Source organism: Eriocheir sinensis, chromosome 28 (assembly GCF_024679095.1).
Source record: "Eriocheir sinensis breed Jianghai 21 chromosome 28, ASM2467909v1, whole genome shotgun sequence".
Classification (NCBI taxonomy): Eukaryota; Metazoa; Arthropoda; class Malacostraca; order Decapoda; family Varunidae; genus Eriocheir; species Eriocheir sinensis.
The window spans coordinates 17,402,149-17,429,454 of NC_066536.1; the positions used below are offsets into that span (position 1 = coordinate 17,402,149).

The following is a 27,306-nucleotide window of genomic DNA, read 5'->3' on the forward strand; positions in this document are numbered from 1 at the left end:
CTTGGCTTGAGACCTAAAGGTTGTGAGTTCGATTCTGGCCCAGGACTGCTCTTGGTGAGACAGGTAGTGCTCTCTTGTAGCCCTAACAGATATATGAAGCTGTCTAGCTCTGGGGAATTCATTTATCACTTATCTTAAACTCTTCAAGAGGAAGTCAGTGTATGTATGGGCTGATATGAAATTGCTGAAAATAATACATCAAAGGAGATCGTCTTTCCCATCTGATACAAATTCTCTTCCATACCAAAAGGTGAGAATCCTTATGATATATCCAGAGACCTCCATTCTAATGCACCCACTATCAAGTGCACTACTATGTAGAAAACTACTTATTTACCTAATTGCCCTATCATTTAGATTATCTGTATTACGCTGCAAGACTCAAGTGGGGGTAGGCTTGGTCACGAAAGATGTTTAAAGCCTCGCCTTCACAGCATCACAGGCAGGTGCACTCTATTCTTATCACTTTGCATGTATCTATGAGCACACATCAGCAGCTACACGGAGGCTCGCTTGATCAAACGAGACTTTACAATTATACACGGAAAGTATAATTAAATCATTAGAGCTGATAATCAACAGACACTCAACTACCCATGAACACGTAGCCATTTCGTAGTTTTATGAAATGGCTTATTGCAAAGAGAAAAGCCGGATTGTTGCCATATTGCTCCGCGTCTGTGTTTGTTTTGGTCAGTCGTGTGTCAGGAGGGGAGAGGGGAGGACGCCTTGTTGTGGTGCTGGTCAACGGAGACTGGGGAGTAAACACGCACAATGTCAGGGGACGTCCAGGCGAGGAAGCGCAAGGGGAAGGGGAAGAAGAAAGGTACGTGCATATTTTAACTCCCACTGTTGAATAAGAACATGTTTATTAATTGTCATAAGTACCGGCGGCTTGAGTGAAGGCCGGTCAGGGTGGACATTTTGACACTTCTTCATGGCTGTTTTGACACATTTTGATCTCTATTTTATTTCCTATTGATTTCCGGGAGTGTTGGAGGTCAGAAAAATACATATATGATATGAGTAAGAACGTATTTAATTGCCAAAAATACCGGCGGCGTGCGTTAACGTTGGTCAGGGTGGACATTTTGACACTTATTTTGATCATTATTTTATTTCCTGTTGATTTCCAGGAGGGTTGGAGGCCAGAAAAATACATATATGATAGAAGTAAGAACGTACCGTACAACGGGGTAATTTGGGACATTCGGGGTAATTTGGGACAAATTATGTAATTTAATTACCGAGTTAATATGATTTTCTAAACTCCTTAAAACCTTTACTTTAGGACCTGAATCATGACCTTTAATCCAAACACTTCAGTTCTTTTACACTACTTCTAATAGCTGCACACCTGAAACTTTGAGGCCAGAATCCTTGTCCTATGAGGTAAGTTTGCAGATAATGTTTTATGGATCTGAGCCAATAATTTTAGACACGGGTAATTTGGGGCGTTTTCTTAGATTTTAGTATATTTTGAATGTGAACTCTACAGTAACACAACTTTTATGCTTAATCCAATGTTATATGATTCCTACAGCCATAGAACTTTCATTCAGGCCAAGATGCCTAGGCATTACACACCAGTACTCTGACAACACTGCGGTACCAGTATTCCTGAGAGATTGAGCTAAAAACACTAGAAGAGACTGAAATACCAGTAGAAGATGCATTGTCATTTAGTGAGGAGACTTGGTAGTCTGAGCTAAAAAATCCACCCTATTTTGTTTGTAAAATTATCCAGTTTGATGAAGAGGTGATTACTGATATATATGAAGCCCATTCTGATGACATAGTGATTAACAAAGGCATTCATTCATTGTGTGTGTGTGTGTGTGTGTGTGTGTGTGTGTGTGAAACATGTGATATATATTAATTTGGTCTGTGAAAAGATGATTTGTATTATGTTTTTGAAAAAATATAGAAAATATTCCTTTTATTTTGAAATATAATCTGTAATCCAAAGGAGTAAAATGTTTATTTTCACATAATTTGTTCATTCATTTGTATGTAATTGCCAACGGTACTGGCGGCGTGCGTGAAGGCGGGGCAGGGTGGACATTTTCACACTTATTTTGATCTTTATTTTACTTCCTGTTGATTTCCGGGAGGCTTTGAGGTTAGAAAAATACATATAAGATTGGAGTAAGAACGTATTTAGGCTAATTGTCAAAAGTACTGGCGGCATGCGTGAAGGTGGGTCAGGGTGGACATTTTCACAAAACAGCTATTTTGACACTTGTTTTGATCTTTATATTATTTCTAATAGACTTCCAGGAGGCTGCTATATCCTACCATAAAGGTTCCTTGCCATCAGTGTCATGTCACCTGGCTTGTGTCAAAATATTTTAAGATTTTTCACCATAGACCAAAGGGAGAATTCAAAACAGATTACCAAGGAAAGATGCAACAAAATGCAGACTAAGAACTTGTTTACTCACCAACTTAGTTCAATTATCGATAACTCTTTCAAAAATGTAAATGACCATGAGATGGTCCATCACCGTTCTCAGCACTGTCATGAAGGATCATTGTGTTGTGAAGGAAATGCTGATACATATATAATTATATCATTAAGAAATATTTTCTAGAATATCAACTTAGGGACAAAGGTAACATGCAGTACATCTTGTACGCCTGATTAACAGTTTGTCACTGTCATGGTACTACTTCATCAATGGTTATAGCTACCCTTGCTATTTACTGACCCCGTCTTGTTCAGCAGTACAACTCTCACCTATTGGGGAAGACGGGCTGTTTTCTATTCACCCTGTAAAACAGGAGGTGAGCTGGGCTTGCTAAACAGGCAAATACTTCATGGCGATCAAACGGGCCTTGTCCAATGACCTGTGAATTCTATTGACTGACCTGACCTGTTCATCTCGCTGGGTGTTTGTAAAGCCCACTGGCAGACGAATGCTATATATTTGCCAGATAGTTTTGGTAGACACTGCCACCATCAGTGGTTGGGCTGGTAGAGAAAGGGAAGTGAGTACAGAGCTCCTCCGACAGGGCGAGCATAACCTAACTAGACTTCAGGAGGTTCTGTCACTTGGTGAGACAAGGTACATATATTCATCAGTTGGGCATTTACTCAGTCTATCTTATGATTTGCCTCCATTGAATATGTGAAGATTACTTTCCATTACCTGTCCTGGCATACTTATGTTGTTTGATATGTGTGCTTCATCCTATAGACTTATTCACCATCTTTACACAGAACTTGAGGCAGCTGTCAGACAAGGGAAACAGTACAATTTACAAACAAATATGGGAAACAAGCTATAGAATAGACTGGGGAAGTAACTAACTTATGTATATATGCAATGATTTTGAAAACATGGTTAGCCACTGAATTTACAGGTGATTTAAATTTGGAAATAATTTGCCTGGAGTTTCTTTTTTCTCAGGGCTATATACTTTTTAGTACCAGCATCATTGTATTGTAGATAAAATGTGTTACATAAAGATGCAGATTATATCTTAACCTTTCAGAGAATATATTGTATATTATATTGATGTCACAGACAAGGACTGCAGAATTTTTTTTGCAGATAATATATATAAGATATTTAGACATGGATAACACAGCAGTTATCCATATGAAATATTTCACCAGTCACTGGTAATGTTAGTGCATAGGTGTTGATGAGCAGGTGTGGTGTCAGGTTCCCAGCAGGTTGTGCAGCTGGAGGAGATCGAGTTTGATCGACGGCAACCCAAAATCATCTCCTGTGAGCACTGGCAATGAGAAGTTTGCAGTGGCCTGCATTTGTCTCACTTGTTGAACACTGCCTGATGCTTTATGATCATTCCTAATAATTGCATACTGATGTAAGACTCACCAAAGCAACACAAAGTTCTGATATTGTCCTTCATATAAGTGATCTCACTGACTTCATCCTTGACAACTATTTTTTTAATCTTTTCTTTAATTTCAAGTGACCTCCCAATTTATCTTTTACTGTCAAGTGTTACATGGGTTTGCAGTGTTGTTTTCTTGTTAACCAATCAGTTTCTTGGAGTTACCTGTCAACTCAACACTTTGCTAACAACCATCTGCTGCTGTTGTACTTTTATACAGTAAGGTTTTGGTGTTTTCCCAATTAATGTTTTGTTTGGTGTATGGCTAACCTTGCTAATGTTTTATTACTGAAAATTTAATTCTATCCAGGGGCATTAACAAGATCAATTTGTAGAAGCCATCATTATTTGTGTCATCATAACCATTTTTCTTTACACCATGCAAGAATTAATACATATGATTGACTGATTTGTTTATTTATATTATTAGTTAGTATAATATATATGTATTTTTTTTCTGTTAACATGATGTTTTTTGTGCTCATTTTCCGTTGGAGGAGAGAGAGAGAGAGAGAGAGAGAGAGAGAGAGAGAGAGAGAAAGCCTTGGAGGTGTTCTAATTTTAATCTGCAAGTAAAGATAGACCTTTCTCCCGTGATCTGCCCCTCTCCTCCCTTCCCCTACCCACTCCCCTCTCCCCTCTCCTACCCACCCGTCACAAAACTTAGCACCAGCCAACTTCAGCAGCCACCCTCGAATCAGGTGGTGCTCGCCCAAATGCACAGCCCCTCCACGTGCACCTCCAGGGCTCGCCGGGTCCTCTACCTCTGCTGCTTTCTCTCTGTGAAGTGGTACCATTTATTTAAACATTTCGGCGCCCAATCACATATACTTGACAGGGCTTTCGCAGGAGTTATGGGCATTTCCAGGGGTAGTTTTATGACCCCGGTGATAGTTTGACCCTCCTTCTGTAGGAATACCCGAAACTACACTCTTAAGGACCCGACTGATCCCCTTTTCGGCTCTTGGAAGTAGTTGATGTGAAGGGTGGAATCGTCTGACATGCCGACTCTTCTGCTATCAATCATCCATTTCCACTCATCTCCGTTCCTCGTGTAATTCATCATCCTTTCGCCATTATCCTTCACTCAGACTTTTTTTAGTTCCATTCTTTACTCATTCATTCGTTCATTCATTTATTTTTTCATCCTTTAATTAGTTTAGGCAATTGATCACTTTAGGCCACACTTATTTAGTTCTCTGACCGTACGTGTGTGTGTGAGAGAGAGAGGGAGAGAGAGAGAGCATAAATCCTTTCTCTAATAGGATTTCTCGATTGGGTGGGTGTGGAGTGGAAGGCGGTGGCTGACATATAGTTTTTAGATGGATTGGTGGAGGGGGGGAGGGAGAGGAGGAGGGGAAGGAAGGGGAAAGGAGGAGGAGGAGGAAAGAGCCGTGTGTAGCCGACTGATTCCAGGAGAGAGAGAGGATGGGTGGTGGGGGCAGGAAGGTCTTGACACAAGTAATGGAAACTACAAAGGGAAAGAAGATGAAAGAGCAAAGCAGAGTGTATAGAATAGTGCAAATAAAAAAATGGAAAGCACAAAGGATGGAGTAAGAAGCATTTTAACGGGAGGAAGAATGGGTAAGGAGGAGAGGAGATCGATGCTTACTTTGTGAATGCGAGAGAAAGCGTATATAGGGTTATAGATAAGATACTGAGAGGGCGAGAGCTTTGGGTGAAAGAGGACAAAGATACGAGGTGGTGAGACACGTGCAGTGCGGGAGGTAGGCAAGACCCGAGCAGGAGCAGGTCTGGGAGTAGCTACTTATGTAACTTGAAGGCAGGGATGGAATAGCGATGAAGGATGTTGCATTGGTTAGGAACAATAGTGGAGTGGTAGTGAAGGGAAGGGATGACTATAATGAACATGGTAGGATTGAAAGAAGGGTAGTAATAGTTGTAGATCGTTTGCTAAGGTAGGGAAGATGTGTGTGTGTGTGTGTGTTTGGGGGTGAGGGGGAGGAAGCCAAGGATAGGGGAGTTATGTAAGGGGGGAGATAAGGGAGTGGGTGGCTGGAAGAAGGGTAGTGATGGTATTAGACCGTTTGCTAAGCTAGGGAAAAGATAAGGGGTGGGGGTAGGGGGAAATTATGTAAGGTAGAAGATATGGACGGGGTGATTGGACTAAACCTGGTAAGACTGAAAAGGTAGTGATAGCAGTAGACCGTTTGCTGAGGTAGGGAAGATAATGTGTGTGGGGATGGGGGGAGGAACCAAGGACAGGGTAGTAAGAGGGGAGTAAGGGTTATGTAATGGTAGACCAGGCAAGGCAAAGGAAGGGATGACTCGAGGAACCGTAGCATAGAAAATGTTGCTAGGCTAGTGAACGTGTAGGGAGCTAGGGTAAGGGAGGAACAGAGAGGAGGGGGAACAGGAAGGTAAGCGTATCGTAGGGTTGTTACCACCGACCCGCCATGGAGCAGCCAGACATCAAGGTCACGAGACTAGACGCCGAGAGAGAGAGAGAAACGGACGTACCTACCCACCCTGGCACCCAGTTACATCACCTCCCCCCTCAACCTATGCACTTCAGCACATATGTTACTTCCATACCTCACCTGCCATTAATACAGACCCAGTTTTCTGGTATTACAGAGAGAGAGAGAGAGAGAGAGAGAGAGTGTGTACCCTGGCACCTCTTTCAGCTACATGTGTTCAAATTTTTTATAGTCTGGTTGGAGCCACGAAAATTATTACGTCTCCGCCATTATGGCTCCAGATTGCTGATGAGAGAGAGAGAGAGAGAGAGAGAGAGAGAGAGAGAGAGAGAGAGAGAGAGAGAGAGAGAGACACAAGGGTGTCCAGTGTGTGTGTGTGTGTGAGAGAGAGAGAGAGAGAGAGAGAGAGAGAGAGAGAGAGAGAGAGAGAGAGATTCAAATGAGTGTACTGAGATTGATAAATATATACCAAAAGAGGCGAGAACTCTTCACCTTTAATTATCTTATCATCATGTATGCGATAATTCTTGCATTCGGGGTTCAGAAGAGCAGATATATCGATGATAACCAATTTCTTGCGGTCCCCCCCCCCCCCCACACACACACACACAAAGACTAGTATAATGTATGTGATAACCCAGAGAAGATGCTTTAACTGTCTGTACCTCCTCCGCTTCCTCCTCCTGTTGCTTGTTGCTCCCTCTCTCTCTCGCTCTCTCTTCCTGCAGTACAGATTCACACATGCATGGAGGTAGAGCAAGCGGGGGTCATTGAGGATATCCAGATGTCGAAAGCCACTTTTTACTGCTACTACTAAACCATCCGCGTGCAGCCTTCATAGCAACCGGCACTCACCTCTCTCTCTCTCTCGGGGCGGGCTAGACTGCAAGCATGACCAGCAGTTTCAGCGTACCTCATTCTCCCCTCTCCTGTCTGTCTCGACCCAACCATATACCCCCCCACAAGCCGCTTCCCTCCCTTCTCCCCTCTCCCACATCCTCTCGTCATTCCTCCATCACCACCCATGAGTCCCAGCTCCCTCCTCCTCTCTCCCTTCCTTCCTCCCTCTCCTTGATCCTTCCCATCCTCGTAATACCCCGCAACCCCCTCTCCTCTGCCCCTTTCTTCCTCCCTCCCTTCCTTTCTTCTTCCCATCCTCGCCCTGCATGCATTCTCACCACCCACGCCAACGTCATATTGCCTCCCCTCCTCCCCTTCTCCCCTTCTCCTCTAACCACCCCACCCCTCCACACACACCTCCACTACTCCCCCTCTTCATAACATAAACAACCCCTACGTATTTTTCTCTTCCTTTCCTCCCACATGCACACATTCACTCCTGCATACCACAAAATTATTACATCCTCCTTTTGTCTTCATTGGTATAGGCTGCTCGTGAATGTTCTTGTAATTTTATACCTACCATATAGAGGAGTTGGTTAGGGTATAATATTGCACAGTTGTATGGTTGAGTGACTAGTCTTGTTTTCTACCATCAATTGGCATACCAGCTAGCGCTAACCTTCTTCCCATGGCACCATATTCCTCTTCCCACACATACTGTTCTCTTTACTCGTTGCACCCTCTCCCTCCCTCCCTTCCTCATCCCCTACCCTATCCTCCACCCCCATGTCCTCACTGCTTTATCCTCCCTCCTCCTCCCCATCTCTCTCCTTACATTCTCCTCCTCCTCCTCCTCCCACAACATTATATTAGAAGCGCTAACCTCTTGTTCATTACCCCCGACCTCCTTTCCTTTCCTTCTTTTCCTCTTTCCTGCCATCATCATCATCGTCACAGCCACTTTCTCAACCTCAACTGCTGTTTACCTTCTCTCTTGCCCTTTCCCTCCAAGTCTATTGGTTATTTCTCCTCTGCTTCTTCCTCCTCCTCCGTTCACTGCAGTTACCACGTTGCCCCCTTTCCTAGCTCCTTCCTCTCCTCCTCCTCCTCCTCCTCATGGCTGTTTTATTATCGCCTCGTCCTCCTCTTCCTCTTCATTCCTGTGCCTTATTTTCTTTTTTATACTGCATCCGGTTTCCTTTAGTCCTGTTCAGCACGATCGTATTTCTGTTCATGCCTCCTCCTCCTCCTCCTCCTCCGCTTCTGGTTTCATTCATCTCTTCCGTCCTATCATTTCCTCCTCTCCTCTTAATACCTTCAGTTATCCATTTTCTTTCCTTCCTCCTCAAAGTTCATTATTTTGCTTTTCTTCTTTGCTGTGTATCCTTTTAGACTTCCCTTTTCTTCCTCCTCTTCCTCCTCCTTTTCTTCCCCTTCGTCTTTTTCTTCTTCATTATCATCTTATCCTTCTGCCTCATCTTTTTTTCTTCCTCCTCTTTTCGTATGTGTTGTTTTGTTCTTCCTTCTGTTCTTCCCGAGTGTGTTGTTGCCAGCCTGACCGGTCCAGTCGTAAAAAAATAAAAAAAAGGAAGAAAAACGTGTCATTGTCTCCACCCGTTGCTCGATCACTCCTTCCCCCTTCTATCACTTCTTTGTTTACGTAGCGAACGAATACTGCAAACTCCTTCCTCCCTCATCTGTAACGCCACTAATCCTCCCTTCTACCATTATTTATCATCTTATCGTTCGTTCTTTCCTTCCCACGTGTTCATAATCTCTCTCTCTCTCTCTCTCTCTCTCTCTCTCTCTCTCTAATTATGTGGCGCCTTCACTTCACTTACGTAACGACTCTCTACAAACGTCGTACTCCTCAGCTGCTCACTCCCTTCATCACTGTCCTCGCCAACCTTTCTATCTTTTCTTCTTTATTTTGAAGTTGTCTTCTCTCTCTGCTTATAATTATGTGGCTTCTTCTCTTACATAACGGACCCTACAAACGTCGTCTTCTGTCTCAGCTGTACCGTCTCGATCCTTTCCTTCACTCCCTTCATCACCTTCCTTCTTGTCCTTTCGTTATCCTTCTTGTCCTCATCATCTCTCCCTTTCTCTTCTCATCTTTTCTCTCATTAATCTCTCCCATCCTTATTTCGCTCCCTTCATCACCCTCCTCATTCTTTCTTTATCCTTCTCTTTGTATTCATATCTCGATCCTCTCATTTCTCCTCCTCCTCCTTATTCCTCTTAACCTCCCTCCCCCCCCTTAAACAAGATCATATCCGGAACATTAGATAGGGTATGATATGCGAGGGAAGTGTCTGCCGGCCATAAATAAATATATTGATAGTTATTTCCTCCTCCACCTCCTCTTCTGCATGTGTTGATTCTTACGGAGGTACTATTTATGTACATTATGCTTGCCTCATAATTTTATAACTACAGTATCACTACTACTACTACTACTACTACTACCACCACCACTACTGATGCCACTACCACCACCACCACTGTTACTACCAATCTACCACCACTACTACTACTACAACTACTACAACTACCACTACTATCACATTATCATTATTCAGTCATTCATAAACTCCATTTGGTGACATTCGTTTTTAGTTTGTTTCATTTGTCATTTTGTTTACCTGTGTATACATATTTGCTCTTGCCTAAACAAAACTATCGACTCTGGCCGCTTTTATCAATATCTTTGTTTAGAAAATATTAATAATTCACCATGAAAATACATCGTCGTCCCAGTGTTCTTTGTTGTAACGTGTACCTTTCATGTTTTGTTTTCACCGACTTGAGAACAATGCGGACGCGGACACACACCATCGGAAATAGTCCCCCCCCCCCCCCTCTCTCGTTCGAAAGCTTGTGTGTCTGTGTTAAGGGTTCATGTTTCGTTTAAAAAGTAGGATTTAGAGGTGGACGAGGGTGAAAGTTGAGGGACGGGAGAAAAAAGGAAAAGAGAAATGTGTGTGTGTGGGGACGGGTTGGTTGGGAGAACGGAGGAAAGGGGAGGGTTCTTAGAGGGGAAGGGGAAGGGAAATGTGTGTTGGGACGGGTAGGTTGGGAGAAGGGAGGAAAGGGAAGGGTTCTTAGAGGGGAAGAGAAATGTGTGTGTGTGGGGGGGGGAGGTGGAAACTGAGGGAAGGGGTTTCTTGGAGGGGATGGGAAGGGGAAGAGGTGTATGGGGTGGGAAGGAAGGGGATTCTTAGAGTGGATGGGAGGGGAAGAGGTGTAGAGGGAGGGGTGGGAGCTGAGGGAAGGAAGGAAAAAGGGGAATGGGAAAAGGAATAAGCTTGGGGGAGGGGAGAGAAATGGGGGAATGGGAAGGGAAGAGGTGTGGGAAATAGAGAGTGTGAAAGCTGAGGAAAAGGTAGAAATGGGGATTTTTTTTAGAGGTGACGGGAATTCGTGATGGAGGAAAGGGAAGGGGAGGAGGACGGCATTGGGAGGTGGTGTTGAGGGCTCGGGGGAGGAGGGAAGCAGGGAGGAGGCTAGCTGTTGAAGGGAGTAAAGATAAAGATAAAATGGGGGGACATACGCTATAGGTAGGTACGTGACCTCGGTGTGCTCGGAGCGATACTTCTGGATACTTGAAGTGCAGAGAGGAGAGAGAGAGGGGGGGGGGTGGTCTTGAAGTGCAGGAAAGGAAGGAAGAAGGGGGGAAGGGAGAAGGAAGTAAAGGGGAGTGAAGGGGGAGAGGGAAGAGATTCCTGAAGTGCAGGGAAGGAGAGGGGGGGAGAAGCAGGAAGTGAGAGAGGGGTGAAGGGGCGAGGGGGAACATTCTTGAAGTGCAGGGAGGGAAGGAGAAGGGGGAGGAGCAGGTAGAGAGAGGGGTGATGGTAAGAGGGGAGATAGCCTTGCCGCTTCTAGCCACCCGACCTTGCCTCTCCCCCTTTCCCACACGCCAAGGTCGAACCATAGACTATACATGTACTCAGTAACCTTCCATCCTTCCTTCCCTCAAATGCAGTAGACCCCCAAAATATCAACCCGACGTATTAGCGATAGATTAGAGAATGAGCTCAATCCAGATGTGATGTAGGGGACTAAAGGGGAGTGCCAGAAGCTTTAGTCATTTTTCATATGTATTGTTTAACTTGGGGCCATTTCTACTACTATTACTACTACTACTACTGAGACACTGGCGTAGAGAGGACAGACAATAAGGTGCTGGCAGAAGAGAAAGAGGAAGCAATGCATTAATAACAACAACTACATTAGGTAACTCAAAACCAATCATCGTGTTCATTCCTGTTTGACTCAATACGACACTACGACAGCCTTGGAGTGGAGGACGATCGAGAAACCTTTTGTAATATCAGATTCCTCTTGGTGATCCTGTCTGACCTGCTGGCGACACACACACACACACACACACACACACACACACACACACACACACATGTAATAAATGGAAGAGAAATACAAGTTAATGAGGGACAGAGAATAGGGAAAGGATGATGATGATGATGATGAGAGAGAGAGAGAGAGAGAGAGAGAGAGAGAGAGAGACCTAACTTGAGTGGGTGTGAAGGTGTTAAAGGGGATGGAAGGGTGCAACTTAGTACACCTCTCTCTCTCTCTCTCTCTCTCTCTCTCTCTCTAAATGCGGTATGAGTGGATCTTAGGATGAACTTGTCAACTGCAGCGCTCAATTTTCCCTTCCTCCTCCTCTTCTCTCCTCCTCCTCCACCTCCTACCGCTCTGCCAGGACTAGGATGAAGTGGTGTTGGCCTGTTGGGTTAGTCCACGTCATCACCACCGGCACCATCACCACCGCCATGAGTCACCACCACCCAAATCACAACCAGTCTCATGCCCCTCTTTTTTTCACCTATAATATTACCAAACAAACCTCAATAATCAGCAGAATCACGAGCATCCAGCCACCTTTTTTTAAAACTCGTAACACAGCCTCCTCCTCCTCCTTCTACCCACAACTGTTCTTGCCATCAACAACAGTACCACCAACAGCAACATCTATCTCTGTTTTTGTACTTGTCTTGTTTTTCGTTGACTTTTTTTTTCCATGTTTCCTTTTTAGCAGAGTCACGAGCCTCCATCCCTCCACCTTTTATTAACACGTATCACATCCTACGCCTCCTCCTCTTCCTTTTCCCACTCAACTCTTCTTACCATCAACATCTAGATCAGATTTGTCACGTGTCTTGTTCTTCATTGACTTTTTTTTTATCTTCGTAGTGGGGTGACATCACAATTATCTACAGCTTCTACGCTACTATGCTTGTGTAGGAGTAGTGTTATGATGGGGAATAGCTAATGGTTTCATGGGGTATGTTTTGTGGTGTCTGATTCTGGTATACGCTTGTTGTGAAGGGATCAAGGTCGGAAGAAGGAAGGGATGTTTGAGGGAAGGGTTATAATAGGAAAGGAAGGGAGAGAAGGTACGAGGGAGGAAAGAGAGGGAAAGGGAAAGGGTGTCTGAGGGGAGGGGCATAGGAGAAAAGGAAGAGAGAAGGGAGGGGAGACAGTGTGTCTATGAGGGAACCACGGAACCATAGGAGAGAGGAAAGGGGGAAAGAATGCCTGAAGGGAGGAATGTAGAGATGATTGTTGGAGAAAAGGAAGCGAGAAGGATGCCTGAGGGGAAAGAGGAGATACCTACGTGTATGCCTGTGAGGGGACCACGGAACCAGAAGAGTGAGAGGAGATGATTGTTGGAGACGAGAGGAGGAAAGGAAGAGAAGGGAGAAGGATATCTAAGGGGAAGGGAAGAGAATGGAAAAAAGCTGTCTGAGGGGCGAAGGATCTGCTTACCGGGGAATGGAGGGGCGGTCTGCTGTTGATCTCTCACACACACACACACACACACACACACACGGAGCATGCTATTAAAGCCTACCGCTTATGGGTATGAACGCTACAAAGTTCATTCTCTCTCTCTCTCTCTCTCTCTCTCTCTCTCTCTCTCTCACGGTCAAGGGTGTTCCTGCTCTCCAGATTAGTGCAGCAAGACTTACTTTTCTGCTACACTTGATCGTTTTAACCGTGACTCTTGTTAAAACTTGGCATCATGGGAGTGGGCAGCCCTTTTCCTCCTGTCATATCCCTTTTTTTTCATCATTGTGTGGATGGCAGTTAGAGTATGATGCCTTGTGTTCCTTCTGGTGTGTGTGCCTCAGGGAAGTGCATTGGGTCCTTTATGGTTCATTACAATACAAAGGCCTCACTCAAGATTATACTTTTTTTTTTTTTTTTTTTTTTTTCGTAAAAAAAATAATGGTTGTCTCTTACCTGTCACGGGCTCAAGTGCCAATGAGACATGAGTACTGAGACCACACTTAGGTAACCATATGCCCCAACTACCTTTACTAATAGCAGGTATACCACCACCACTAAAAGCAGCTTCACCTCCACCACCAACAATATCAGCAGCTCACCACCCTCTTGTTTTTGGAGGAAAGAGGTGACACAGTGATAAGCTGTGTCGAGGAAGTTAAAGTATGATGGGTGTTGGCTAATGGTTGAACTAATACCACTTTGTAAAATAATCAACACTCTCCCTTAGCCATAACAAAGCATATCGTCACCGTCATAGAATAATTGCCTGAGTCATTTTTCATTGATTTCCAGGTTTTGGTCTACATTAATTTTTCAACATGTGACGCACATTTTTGTATAGTTGCCTTCATCGTTCAAGGCTTGAGTGTCCTAGAATTGGCATTTTCATTTCTGCCTAAATCTTAAGCCAAATGAGATAATGACAGTTCTTTTCTGATTTCCTGAAAAATAGAAAATATTAACTTAGGCGGTTTGTTTACGAAGGGACGATATGTGACCCTTGGCCTTGGTGCAAAAGAGCAAAGCATTTCCCTTTCCTTCCTTCCTCCAGCGAGCTTCACCACAATTTTCAATGATTCCAGATGATTTTGAGGACGATGTGATTGACTCCAAGGCACACAACAATAACAACACTCCGCACCACACCAAGAACAACAACAAGGCAGCTAGCAATGACGAGGGCGGCAGCAGCAGCAGCGGCGTGGTGGCCAAGGCGATCTTCCTCCTCCTCCTGGTCTCTCTGTCAGTGGTGGTGGCGCTCATTCTGGTGGAGCTACGAGGCAAGCAGAAGGGTAGGGCATGCTACTAATTCTGCTGCTACTACTTCTGCTACCAACACCATGACTCTTGGTAGCAGGTGCCATACCTACCAGGACTAATTTCTCCCTTCCAATACTGCTGCTGCTGGCACGTTAGGTGTCATTGGTGTTGTGGATTGTAGTGTCAAGATCTCCTTGCACTCCACCCTTTCCCTCTAATGTTTTTATATCTATGACTGTATCTATGGCCTTACCCTCTCTTTGTTTTATTATCTCAGTTTTAGTATGAAATTAATGGAGTCATAATCATAATCCAAAATTCAACTGAAATTTAGAAGAAACAATAGATAAAGGAAAGTCATCTGTATTTCCAAGTACAGAGTAGTGAGCTTAAAGTTAGAACTCTAATTTTATTGTAATATTAAGTCCTTTGTTAATGTGAAGTAGAGAAGACCACATCAACAGACTGTCTTATATAATTTGTTTCTTCCCTTCTCTCCTCCCACTTTCCTCCCACGCTCACCGTGTAGCTGCCATGGAGGAAAACGTCTCAGCAAGCTCAGGGGCTGGGGAGGAGATCGCTCCCCCTCCTCTCCCACCTCCACCCCCAGCAGTGGTAAGTAGGAGCACCCCAAGTTTTTGCACCTGTTGTATGTTGCTATTTTATCCTTCATTTAATCAGGTTTGACTTACTGTTTGGCAAACACTGTTGCATATAACCCTTAGTTCTTCACAGTGGTCTGTTTCTTGTAGTGCATAGGGAAGGGGAAGGAGGGCATGTGGGAACGGTGTGAGAGTGGCAGTTGTGTTGTTGCAGATGCCCCTACAGGACGAGGGATCTGTGCCACCTGAAGCCTCCATATCACAGGACGCTGAGGATGAGGAGCCGGAAGCCCTAGCCACACCACCCCTGGAGGAGTTTGTCAAGGTGGTGAGGGAGGTGGACATGGAGCCTCTTCCTGACGAGGCACCTGTGCAACCTGAAGCAAAGATGGAGGAGGAGGAGGTAGTTTTACCCAAGGAAGAGGAACGGGTTGAGGACGCAAGTACTGTGGATGAAGTGGTAGAAGTGGTCACCCCTGTTGAGGAGGTAGTTGCTCCAGTGGAGGAGGCTGTGCAGGTGCCCTCTCCCACCCCAGCAGCAGATGTAGATGAAGAGGAGGTTCCACTTGCAGACGATAGTAAGCCCACAACTGATGAAGTTGTGGAGGAGAAGGAAGATGCTACCTCAGAGGAACCTGTAGAAGAACCAGATGTAGCCAGGGTGGTGGAGCCCTTAGAGGTCCCAGTACCAACACAACAGGAAGAGGAGAAAGAAGAGGAGGTGGTCGAGCCACCAGTTGAACAGCCAGATGCTTCTGATGACAGTATCAAAGAAGAGCTTGAAACAGCACCATTAGATGATGAAGACGAAGAGGAAGAAGAGGAGGCAAGTGACGTTCAGAAGCCAGCTGTGAAGGAAGAAGAGGTACTGCAGGAGAAGGAGGAGGAGGAGGAGGAAGAAGAGGATTGGTCCCAGTATGGCAAGGAGGGCAACACTGGAGCTCTGACAGAAGCCTACCTGAAGGTTGAGTCCCTAGCAGAAGAGATCATGGCCCTGGACCCCAAGAATGCCATGGTGGGTCAGGTTGCCCCCCACATGGCTGGAGTCCTGAGGGCCATGGAGGAGGGCCAGACTGAAGGACTACTAGAAACCCTCAACCACATTCAAGTGATCCTCGAAGATGTCAAAAACCGCATAGAGGAAGATGAGGTGAGTCATTTGTTCAAAGGGATTTACAGGTGACATTGACACAGTATTGAGATGGCTCGTTCACTCCCTTGTTCAATTTTTTTTGTGGTACGATGATATTTCCCCAGGGTGAGGCATGAGCATTAAAGATAGACAAGTTAAGTCTCATATAGATGTGGATATGAACTAAGCTCTACTCTGACATGAACAATCTGTAAGAGTTGCGGGATGTCTTATTACAGCATGTTGAATTAAGGAATTGTTTTGCTGCAGATATCAATTGAATTGGTGCATACTGCATATGGAAATATAGATTTACAAAATTTAAACTTCAGCATAACTAATGACCAATATTATTAAAGAATAGTTTTGTGACGAGAGGCATACCACGTAGATAATAGTTGTCCGCATCGTACCATTAATGGTTCATGGAACACTAATCACTCACCTGCTTTTAATAATGATGCTTCTGATATTTTTCATTACCCAACAGACTTCTCCAGTGGTCTGGGAGTCAATATAAACATTTGGTTCATAGTGTCCCTGCTTCCCAAGGAGCTTTACCTCCCACACAACTCGCTCCAAAACAACACTTGCCTCTAGTTAGCTTTCTGGAGGCAGTGTCCATATCCTTCCAGTCAATGTTTTCCTTTTCTGCTCCCCCCTTCCTGAAGGTAAAGCTGTGTGTGAGTTCCTTTCACTGAAGGCACACTATATTAAGGTGCACTTTTGAGGAAATAATGAAGTTAAAAATATAAAAGGATCTCGGTATCGGTGGTATAACAGAGCAAGTGCTGAAACATGGATGCTCTGAAAAGGAAAAGGGAATAGGGATGACTGAAACAGATTTAGGATAAGAACCTTACTCAGTGCGCCAGGACAGAGGCATGGAAGGAGTTTAAATGAAAGGACGATGAAAACAATCCATAAAAATGCTGCTGATGAGCCAAATTTTTGTGGGGGGGGAAAGGGAATAGATGTGTGGTCCAGATCAATCCACTGAATATTATGTTCAAAATACCCAGAGAAAGGTATAAAGCTGTTTTCTGTTTTCAGGGACCTGGAGTTTGATTATGATAGGGTTGACAGACATGGTTGATGGGATGTACTGAAGGTATATGATAAGGATGATGGCAGGGTCAACAGAAAGGGTTAATGGGATGTCCTGAAGATATCTAGTGTGGTGGGGCATTTACTTGAGGGGGTCAGGTCTTTCCACAAGGATGCAAGTGTCTGTACACATGAATGCAGAGCTGAGTGAGTTTTGGTATTGGTGTTGTTTGAGACGAGTGTGTAATGTCACCCTGACTGTTCAATATTTACGTGGATGGGTTTATAGGAGAGTGCATGAAGGCAGGATTGACAGTGAGGATGTCAGGGGAAAACCACCAGTGAAATGGATCAATAGAGTATATAAGTATTGGAGAGAGTTGACAGGCAAGAGTTGAATGTGCTGAAGGGGAGTGCCAGTACAGGGAATATTGGAGACTTCTGCTGTGGCTGCCCCCTTGAGGGAACTTCCTTTGAGGTGAAACTCATTATCAGAAATATGGATTGATAAATTTTCTTCTTAAAGTATCTCTTGAATAACTATTATACCTCTACTATGGCTTTTCTTTTTCTGCTGCACCAAGTCAGTCTTGAATGATTTCGGTAAAGATGGGAATGAAGGTACACACTTTAATGACTGCCCAGGAGAATGGTGGTGGTCAAGGTTGTCAGCTGTTATGAGTCCTTGAGAGGTACACATTAACTTTTGTTTAGTCATGGCTTCATTAAAAGATTAGCCAGCACATTTTTGTGACTGTTGGCTTGCAAGAGTCCTGGTTTGGCCCTGCATGTTGTGTAGATATGTTGTGCTGCACCCTGCCTGCCTTACCAGATGTTTCTTCACGAACCTACCTTTTTGCTGTACCTAAACTACTTATTTATGCTGCCTAGAGCTTTTTCATGACTCATTAGTTTTGCAGGACATGTAAATCATGATGCATATGCAGTTTTTTGTTGTTGGTTTCAAAGTTATTTTCCATATAGAAAAGTTGGCATTTTTCTAGTGTATAGTTCTCCTTTGTGAAAGAATTTATTTAAATTTAGATTTCCATTTATTTTTTTGCTTGCGTAATATGATTGAAATTTTTGCATGGTGCCAGTTGCAAATAAATAATATTTCAGAGCTTGCATCTCAGCATGTCAAGCAGATCAATCTCTAACAAGAGAGTAATATCATTTTGCTTTTCATCCAGCCCATCGTCATCCCAGGACCTCCATCTCAAGAAGACAGACCCGATCACCAGCCCCAGGCAGAACCTGTACCTGAATCTGTTCCTGGGCCTCAGTCTGAGGCAGATGCCACAACTGAACAGATTCCTGAACCTGATACTGTGATAGAATCACAACCTGAATCTCAGGCTGAATCAGAACCCAAAATAGAAGCAGACGCCACAGTTCAGGATGATTCTGAGATTTCAAGCAGCACAGAGCCAGACCATGAAGCAGAGTCTGAAGTGGTGCCTGAACTGGAGCTCGAATCTGATTCTCAACCTGAGTCAGAAAAACAGATAGAGAAAGAGGTAGAGTTAGAGCCAGACACTGAGACTCCAACTGAGACGAGTGAGGAAGAAGTTGTTGTAGAAACAGACACGGAAAAAGAAGTACAGGTAGAGGCAGATACAGAGTCAAAGACTGAGACACAGACAGAGAAGGAAGCAGATATAGAGACAAAGAGTTCTGATGATGAGATAGATTTGGAAGCACAGACTGAAAGGGAATCAGAAATAGAGACAGAGAAAGTAGCTGATACATTGACAGAAACACAGGCAGAAGAGAAAGCAGAAATAGTGACAGAAGAGAGTGATGCAGAAATAGAAGTAGAGGCAATAACACAGGCAGAGGAAGAGGTAGAGGGAGAGATAGAAAGTGAAGCAGATGCCGTGAATGAGGTAGAGATTGAGGAAGCGACAGACAGCCAGACAGGTGAGACTGAAGCAGAGGAGAAAGAGGAATCAAAGCAGTCAGACACTCAGGATGAGCCTCAGTTGGCTCCAGTACCAGCAGATGAGGAACAAAAAGCTCCCGAAGCCACAAGGACTCTCTCTGAGGCTGAAATTGCTAACATAGAGTCCCAAATAATTCGTGATGACACTGCAGAAGATGCCCTGCCCTTGGATCCTCTCCCAGCAGAGACTGAGGAGCCTGTCACTCCTGAGGCTGCTGAGGGAGGGGCTGAGCCAGTACCAGTTGATGAAGTAATACCTGACCCCATTCACATTGAACCTCTGCAGGAGACGGCTAAAGAACCCCCCGTGGAGGCTGCAGAAGAGAAGCAGCCGCAGCCACCTAGTGCTGAGAAGGATGCTGCCACCGGTGCTGATGAGAACAGCATAATTGATAATGAAATCAAGGAAGAGCTGAACCAAGCAGAAAAGTTGCTTCCTGAGGTGAGTGAAAGTCAGAGAGGTGCATAAAGGCCATCAGTGTGTGAGGTGTGCCGTTGTTGATGATATTTTGACATTGTAGGTCTTTATATTATTATAAAGTGGGTGTGGTCTTCAAGCAAGCACAGCCTCTCTCTCTTGAGTCTCCCATTTTCTCTATCTCCCTGATGTGCTTCATTGTTAAGCATTTGACTTTTGTCACACTCTGGATCCTATAATTTCCTATATTAATGACAGCATCAGTAAAACTGTTTTGGTCTATGATACAAAGGATTTATGAATTTTTTATTCTTTAAATTAAGTTTTTGATGGACCTTGCTTGCCACATACTGTGAAATTAATACATATATAAAAAAGGGAAAGCTTGCTTCAATTCCAGGCACTGTTGTGGTCACCAAGTGATAACATTTGTGCCTTCCAAGTAAAAAAAAAAAAAAAAAAAAAAAAAAGAATAAAATGAATAAAATAACCATTAATCTCAGTAAAAAGCAAATGCATACAACTAATGTGGATTATGAGATTTATGAACATCCTCGAGACTTCTAAAATTTACTGTCAAGAATTTCTATAAAAGATTCAGTTGCATAGTGTTACTCATGTTCTGATTTAGCTGTTAACCCAGTTTGGTCAAACATAGGAAACAATAAGGCTTTGGAAGTCCATTGTCAATTTTTTCCAATTTAACAGAGAAGGATTGATTATTATAGATAAGCTCTTTCATAAAAAAAAAAGTTGCTAACATGCAGGCAGCCATACTGGCCTGTGATTCACCATGTTGTATCAACACGCAGGGGCACCAAGTTTTGCATCACCTTGAACCGCAAATCTGTTATGCAGCGACCGGCAAATATTTATCAATTTCACTCCTGCCAAAATATCAGTTTTGCACAAAGAAATGGAGCCATCCAGCCCATTTAAAAGACAAGTTGTTGTGATACAGTGAATTTACCGTACCCAACGGTTATGTTTCTCGCAAGACACTTAACTGCTAACATTCTCACTTTGCCAGTCTTGTAAAGGTCAGAACCCTCTTGGCACCCAGACTGCAGATATGTAAGTTTTGGTTTAGGTATGTGCCCAGGAGCTCCACATAAGGAAAGGCTTAAGGCAAGTGTAGCATCCTTGTGGGTGTGAAGAAGTATAGTCATGCCAGGGAACTTAGGACTAAAATTTCTTAACAGATGGTCCAGGGACCAAGGGACAGGGATATAAGAGAGAGTTTTTGGACGAGCCCTAAACAGTTACTCTTTCCTGTACATATGGAGGCTCAACTTTTTCAGTTGATAGCTCAGTGTAGTTCTTGCAGAACCAATTAAGTGCAAAACTTGGTGCGCCACTGTACTACTCAATACTATGTCATGCTTCGTTTTTTGTAAATTCTAAAATTATGCTTTTTTGTCTTTCTAGGGTCCCTAAATACTTCTTTCTTTACTTCTCTCTATCCTGTCACCATTCTTATGAAATTCCCCCTGTGTGTAAACATCTAGTGTCTGGTTGTAGTTTTTGTGTGGAGTAGTGAGGCATGGAAGTGGCAAAAATCAAGGCTTCTTAGGCATCATTCCACTGGAAGTCATTTGCAGGTTGTGCCAGTCAGTGTGTGACCAGTATGAGTATGAAAGTATTGTACTTTGTGTACAGTTTTTTTAAAGTTTTCAATGTGATGCATTTCTGTTTTATGAATAAATCTCCATGTGGTCATTTCTTCTTGGTTTTAGTTAGTCTTATGTACCATTTTATAGTTTCTTGTATAATACTGGTTTGTAAGCTTATGAATTGAAATTTTAATACCTTCACTGATGACAAATCATCCCAAGTACTCTGTGTATGCATGTAGAGCTGGGTTGGTGGTCACATGTTTTTGGCACTTGGCTTCCTGTGGAATGGCCTTGAGAAGACATAATACCTAAGCATGGTTGCTGGAGAAAACCTGCAACACAAAACTTTATATACAACCAGAGTAACATAACAAATTTCATATGTATTTTTATAGAAAATATTGCGACTCCATAGCAGTCATAAAATTTGTGTAAATTTTCTCCTATACTTTTGTTTTAAGCTTGGAGCACCACAAGTAATGATGACCCAGTTACATTAATAACGTGTCCGCTAGAACTGAATTGCCATGGTCTCGTATTATTTCCGCCTTAGCCAAACCTTGGTTATTCTTATTAAAATTAATATGACTGGTCAGAACTTATCATAATAATATCACAGGTGGTGCTGTTAACTTCTGTGTTGGGCATAGTGTAATTTGTATAAATAAGTCACTATTAGTTTTAAACATAAATGATTTTGTGTATGCGATGTGAACGCCACCACTATTGACCACTGAGTTAACTACTGTGGGTAACTGACTTGGTTGTATAGATTCCTCTAACTCCTTCTGACATAGAAGTAGGTCTGTGCTGCCCAGGCTCAAGCATCACGGTCATAATGGTGGGTTTCTCTGATCTCTGGGATTAGTCTTTATATGTTTGTGAGTCTTTATCATTTGTTTTGTTGGTTTTGTAAGAGTTTTCCTCCTCACAATGCAGTGACTGCATGCCTGAATCATTTTACTGTTTATTTTAATTAATATGTTTATTTCAGAAAAAGGTTGATATTTTAGTTTTACCTAAATATGCATGACATTGTTTTAAAAATAACCTTACACCTGTGATCTCCTGATAGTGATGTTGCAACATGTAGTAATTCTCACTTCTGTGTTATTTTTTTTACATGTTTTGTCACAACCAATGAAACCTCATAAATCTGAAACTCTCTCAAATCTTAGTTTAAATATCTACAACCCTCCATTTCCTTCAGTTTCTATGTTAAGTAGTACAAGAGAATTGCTATGCACTTCTATGCAATATATATATATATATATATATATATATATATATATATATATATATATATATATATATATATATATATATATATATATATATATTATATTATATTATATAAAACACACACACACACACACACTGCTCTAGTAGCTCAGTTGTTAAAGCTCTGTGCTGCCAGACTTTGCAGCCTGGCAGGTGGAGGTTAAAGCCCTGCTCAGGCTGGGATTTTTCCACTGATAAAGAGTGGTTACTGTCTCCCTTTGAGCAAGTGGGTTGGGGTGTGTGGTGTGTGAAGGTCCCGGCAGTACCCAGAGATCGTCTATAAGGAGCCTTGCTCCAATTGGGAGAGTACTTGCTGGTGATGACGAGTACAACTTGTGATCAGGCTGTGATGAATCACACACGCACACACATTGTACAACTTGTTTGCCAAAATGATCTAATATTTTTCTTTTCCCAACTCTGGACTCACTTTAGACTTTTCTTAGCAATGCGAGGGTGCTCCCAGTGACTGAGACCAACACTTTGTAATCAGACCCAGTTGCCAGGCAATACTCTAAACTTCTAAAGGGTACACAGGGTGTGTTACTCCATCTTTGGAGAGCAAGGGAGCTTCATTATACTCGTTGTCTCAAGTGCTGAGCATGTTGCTTGACAACGAAAGCTGAGCCTTGCTCACAATTTCAGCATTTTATTAAATGTGATTTCATGAAAGAAGAACACTCAAAATGTGAGTTAGAACTATATAGGTATATGTGTGTGTGTGTGTGTGTGTGTGTGTGTGTGTGTGTGTGTATATATATATATATATAGATATATATATATATATATATATATATATATATATATATATATATATATATATATATATATATATATATATATATATATATATATATATATATATATATATATATATATATATATATATATATATATATATATATATATATATATATATATATATATATATATATATATATATATATATATATATATATATATATATATATATATATATATATATATATATATTCAGTGTGGGCCTTTTGAACAACTGTAATTATTAAATAGGTCATTTCTAGCAAGCAAATATTACTACAACTTATAACAGTGTTCTCATAAAGAACAAAACCAACATTAAGATCCTCAAAATTAAAAAAAACTACAAGCATTTTGTGTTTTCATTTTTTTCATTGTGATTTTGTTTTTCATAATACTTTACTAACTGGCATACATGGACTGCGTTTAGGAGGTCTGGAAGCTCCTTAGTTGTTCTTTAGGCAGTGTACCTTGAACTGTGTATTCCTTTTGTTTCCCTGAGTTCCTTGTCCTCACAGTCTTCAGTCCATTCACTGTGTCCTACTAAATACTCACCAATCTCCCTCCAAACTGATGTATTTTGAAAGTTTCCTTTTGCCTGCTGCTGATCTTCCTTCTCTTTATATTTCACACCTTTATCCTATTCTTCACTTGACCCCTGATTCCACCATGGTCTGCCTCCAAGCCTGACTACCCCGCCTGTTTGCTCTGCCTGCATAGAACCCAGGAAAAGCTCTCCACACCTTTGGAGCTCTTCTCCACCGCAACCCTAAATCAGCAAGAGCCATCTATGGTCGTGCCAGGTCCTTGGACCAACTGGCAGAAATAGAAAAGTCAAATTCCAAGCTGGAGCAAGCAATCCTGACCTACCGCTCAATCCTGGATCTTGCCGATGAGGAACCCAGCCTGGTGCCGCTGGACTTGCTGCGGGCAGCTGCAGAGAGGTGTATTGACCGCATGAAGTTCAGAGGTGTGTCCAGCAGGATGGGTTCTTTAGAAGAGTGTGTCATATACACTCTCATGGCAAATTTTATTGTATTCATGCCACATATTTGAATGTGAAAGAACTTGCTGTGTCAATTGTAGGAAAAAATAATAACAAAAGCATTAGGCATGTTAGGAAACATCAGAATTGAGGGTGCTTGACATAAACATTGCCAAATGCATGTCCAGTTAAGCTCTGAAGAATAATGAGGTTGTGTATTATTTCATATGAACCATGATTTGCAAACTTCACTCCACCTATTTCTTCAGGGTTCTTTGGAAAAGCTCTGAGGGTGCAGCAGCGACTTTTGCAGCGTTTTCCAGAGGACGTGGACCTGAGGAACAGCATGGGAGTCACCTTCCTCCTCATGAACCAGGGCTCAGCTGCCAAGGAGGTGTTTGAGGCAGTGCTGCAGCAGTGGCCAGATGATGGCTTTGCTCAGGTTAGTGGAGTTGGGGTCTTCATCACTGATAACGATTTCCATTGCAAATTACTGTTTTTTTTTTTATGATAATGTTATACCCACACAGGTTCCAGTAAATAAATATCGGAGCATTTTATTGAGTGGTGCTGTTCTTCCACAGGTTCACTTCGGTTTTGTGCTCAAGACAACGTACAACAATGTGACTGGAGGGGCATACTACATGAAGAAGGGCATAGATAGTGGGGCCGCAGGGACGCAGGATGAGCGATTCTTCTTCCACCTGGGCGATGCCTTGCAGCGACAGGGAAAGGTTGAAGAGGCATACAAGGTGAGGCTTGAATGAGAAACCAAGTCAGTGCCATTGACTTAAAACACTTCTTATATTTTAATGAAGATACTAGTTAATTCTTACATTACTTGGATTTTCAGAGGCAAGATATAATTGGAGATTTGAAAGAAAAGATATGATTGGACATATTTTGCTAACAGTTCATGGTGGACTCCTCAACAAATGCATGATGATGAAGAGCCAGGTATTTAGAGTGGGGATTTAGTACATATTTTCAGTAGGCTTTCTTGGTGAGGCATGATGGCCAACCCCAGCCCGTTAGTAGTGCGGGCAAGTACTGTACAGTGGCCCCATTTTTGCATTTATCTGATAATTGGAGTAATGTTACTGAGGGCATGTAAGGCAGTGGCAATGGACAAGGATGTGGTTGACAAGGAGGGCAAGGATGGAGGAGAGCATCTACTCCATTTTGTTTACACGACTATGTGTTGAGTCATGTAAGATTGTTTAGTCTATAGAATTTTGTATTCTTATATGAAACAAAAATGTCAAACTGAATAAGACAAGTAGTTTAGTGTGTTATTGAGTTTTTATAATGATGCCTTTTTGATTCCTTTTGCCGACAAGCTGTATGTACAGATCTTGACTTGTAATATTGGTAGGAACTGGGATATCTCCACCTCTTCCAGATTTATGATGAGGCGGTTGAGAGGGGCATGTTCCTCAGCAGGTACCAACGATCCCTTTACAATGTTGACAGACTGACTTCTCGACCGTTTTGGACCCTAGAACAGACAACTTACCAGATGTTCTTCAGGTATGTTAACTGCAGGAGGATCTTGCTCATGAACTGGGGGATATAAAGATATAAATATAGAGATCTATCTCTTCTTGGTAGAGATGATGTAGATAAACATTAACTTGTCAAAATCTCTGGACACCTCATCCTCTGATAACCCTTTTTATTTAGAAAGATAATATTTTCTTACCTACTACAACCATTGCTGCAGTGTGTATGTGAGTACCAGTTTCGGTATGGATTATAAGTTACAAAGTGTATGCTTTGTATATATTTTATTGGTATTCATGCATAAGCAATGTGAAAAAGTTGTCATTAGTAACAAAATTTGGTCAGTAAAGAAAAGTGTCCAGCACCAGACTACACCATGCTGTCATTTACTAATGATGCCAAAAACAATGTCTGTGCAATGGATTAACATCACCTGTTTTATTCATCAGGAAACTTGAAGAAAACTGGGAAGTGATCCGTAATGAAGGCGTGGCCCTCCTTGGGTTGCCCGTTCAAGATGGCTTCCGCCCGGAGGCAGAAAACCTGAAGGATATTGGGGACTGGAAGCAGTATGAGCTGTATACCAAAGGACGCAAGATTACAGCCAACTGTGTCAAGACTCCCAGGACCTGCAGCCTTATTGAGGATTTCCCAGCTGCTGCAGGCTGTAAAAGAGGCCAGGTATGATATTTGAATTTTCTCACCAACACGACATAATTCTTAACCCGTCCACTGCGAATGGCACAGATTTGGCTTTCACTAGTAGCCTGGTAACATAATGTCCCAGGTCTTTCTCTGCCTCTGTGGTGGATAGTGGAGTGTTTCCCATGAGGTATTGGTATGCTGGATATCCCCTCCCGAGGTGCTTGACTTTACATTTTTCTTCATTGAATTGTAGCAGCCACTTTTTGTTCCATTTCTGTAGCTTGGTGATGTCTTCTTGTAGGAAATTTGCAGTCAAGGGGTTAAGCCATTTTCAACTTCTTGCCAACCTAGCTGATGAGTGCAGTGGTTCTCTGGAGTATTGTTAGGTAATGTTTCCTCAAATAATGGAAAGGGCAAATCATACATTCTCCCAGGGATGTATGCCTATAAATGTATGTAGTAGGACAAAGTAAATGACCAAGCTGTGAATCTGGTAGTGTCTGGCTACCCTCCTTCACCATGTCTTCTTCCACAACCCTACAGGGCATTGTTCTAGTTGTCTGGGTGGCTTCTCTGACCAAATCCTCTCCTTACAGACCCCCCACAGACTACTATTAATACTACACACCCCATTACACCCCTTCCTCCTCCCCTGACCTCCCCCTGTACTCTCTAACCCCTTGATCGTTGTTCACCAGGTCAAATTCAGTGTGATGCAGCCTCACACCCACGTCCATGCCCACACTGGTCCCACCAACTGCCGCCTGCGAGCCCACCTAGGCCTTGTGGTGCCCAAAGGTGTGCACCTGAAGGTTGGACAAGAGACTACCACGTGGGAGGAAGGGAAGTTCCTAATATTTGATGACAGCTGGGAACATGAGGTTTGGCATGAGGGAGATTCCTTCCGACTGGTGCTTATTGTGGATGTCTGGCATCCAGAACTCACTGAGCAGGAACGCAAAACACTTTCACCTATTTAATGAATGGCCTGTGGATGCTTTTCTCTGGCCAGTAATAATGTTTTTGCATCCATAAATGTAAATCAGAACATGTAAGTACTACTAAGTTTTTACTATTGTTAGATCTGCTTTAATGTATTGTATGAGTACTTAAGGTAGCATTAA

The 27,306-nt window shown here is 42.8% G+C and overlaps 1 protein-coding gene across 5 annotated transcripts; it reads left to right on the top strand.

Annotated features, from left to right (window-relative positions):
* The first annotated feature begins 691 nt into the window (after positions 1–691).
* On the top strand, positions 692–27,306 carry LOC127004661 (aspartyl/asparaginyl beta-hydroxylase-like). Of its 5 annotated transcripts, none has more exons than XM_050872725.1 (12): positions 699–826; positions 3,672–3,737; positions 14,051–14,260; positions 14,758–14,843; positions 15,045–15,980; positions 18,203–19,396; positions 23,770–24,019; positions 24,304–24,476; positions 24,619–24,786; positions 25,437–25,564; positions 25,987–26,218; positions 26,881–27,306. In XM_050872725.1, exons 1-12 carry the CDS (start codon positions 775–777, stop codon positions 27,160–27,162), a joined length of 3,777 nt encoding a protein of 1,258 aa, XP_050728682.1. In that variant the 5' UTR covers positions 699–774; the 3' UTR covers positions 27,163–27,306. The 5 variants fall into 5 exon arrangements, 4 of the variants coding, with proteins under 4 accessions (XP_050728685.1, XP_050728682.1, XP_050728686.1 ...); XM_050872729.1 differs by having other exon boundaries at positions 19,241–19,396; XM_050872727.1 differs by having other exon boundaries at positions 14,051–14,248.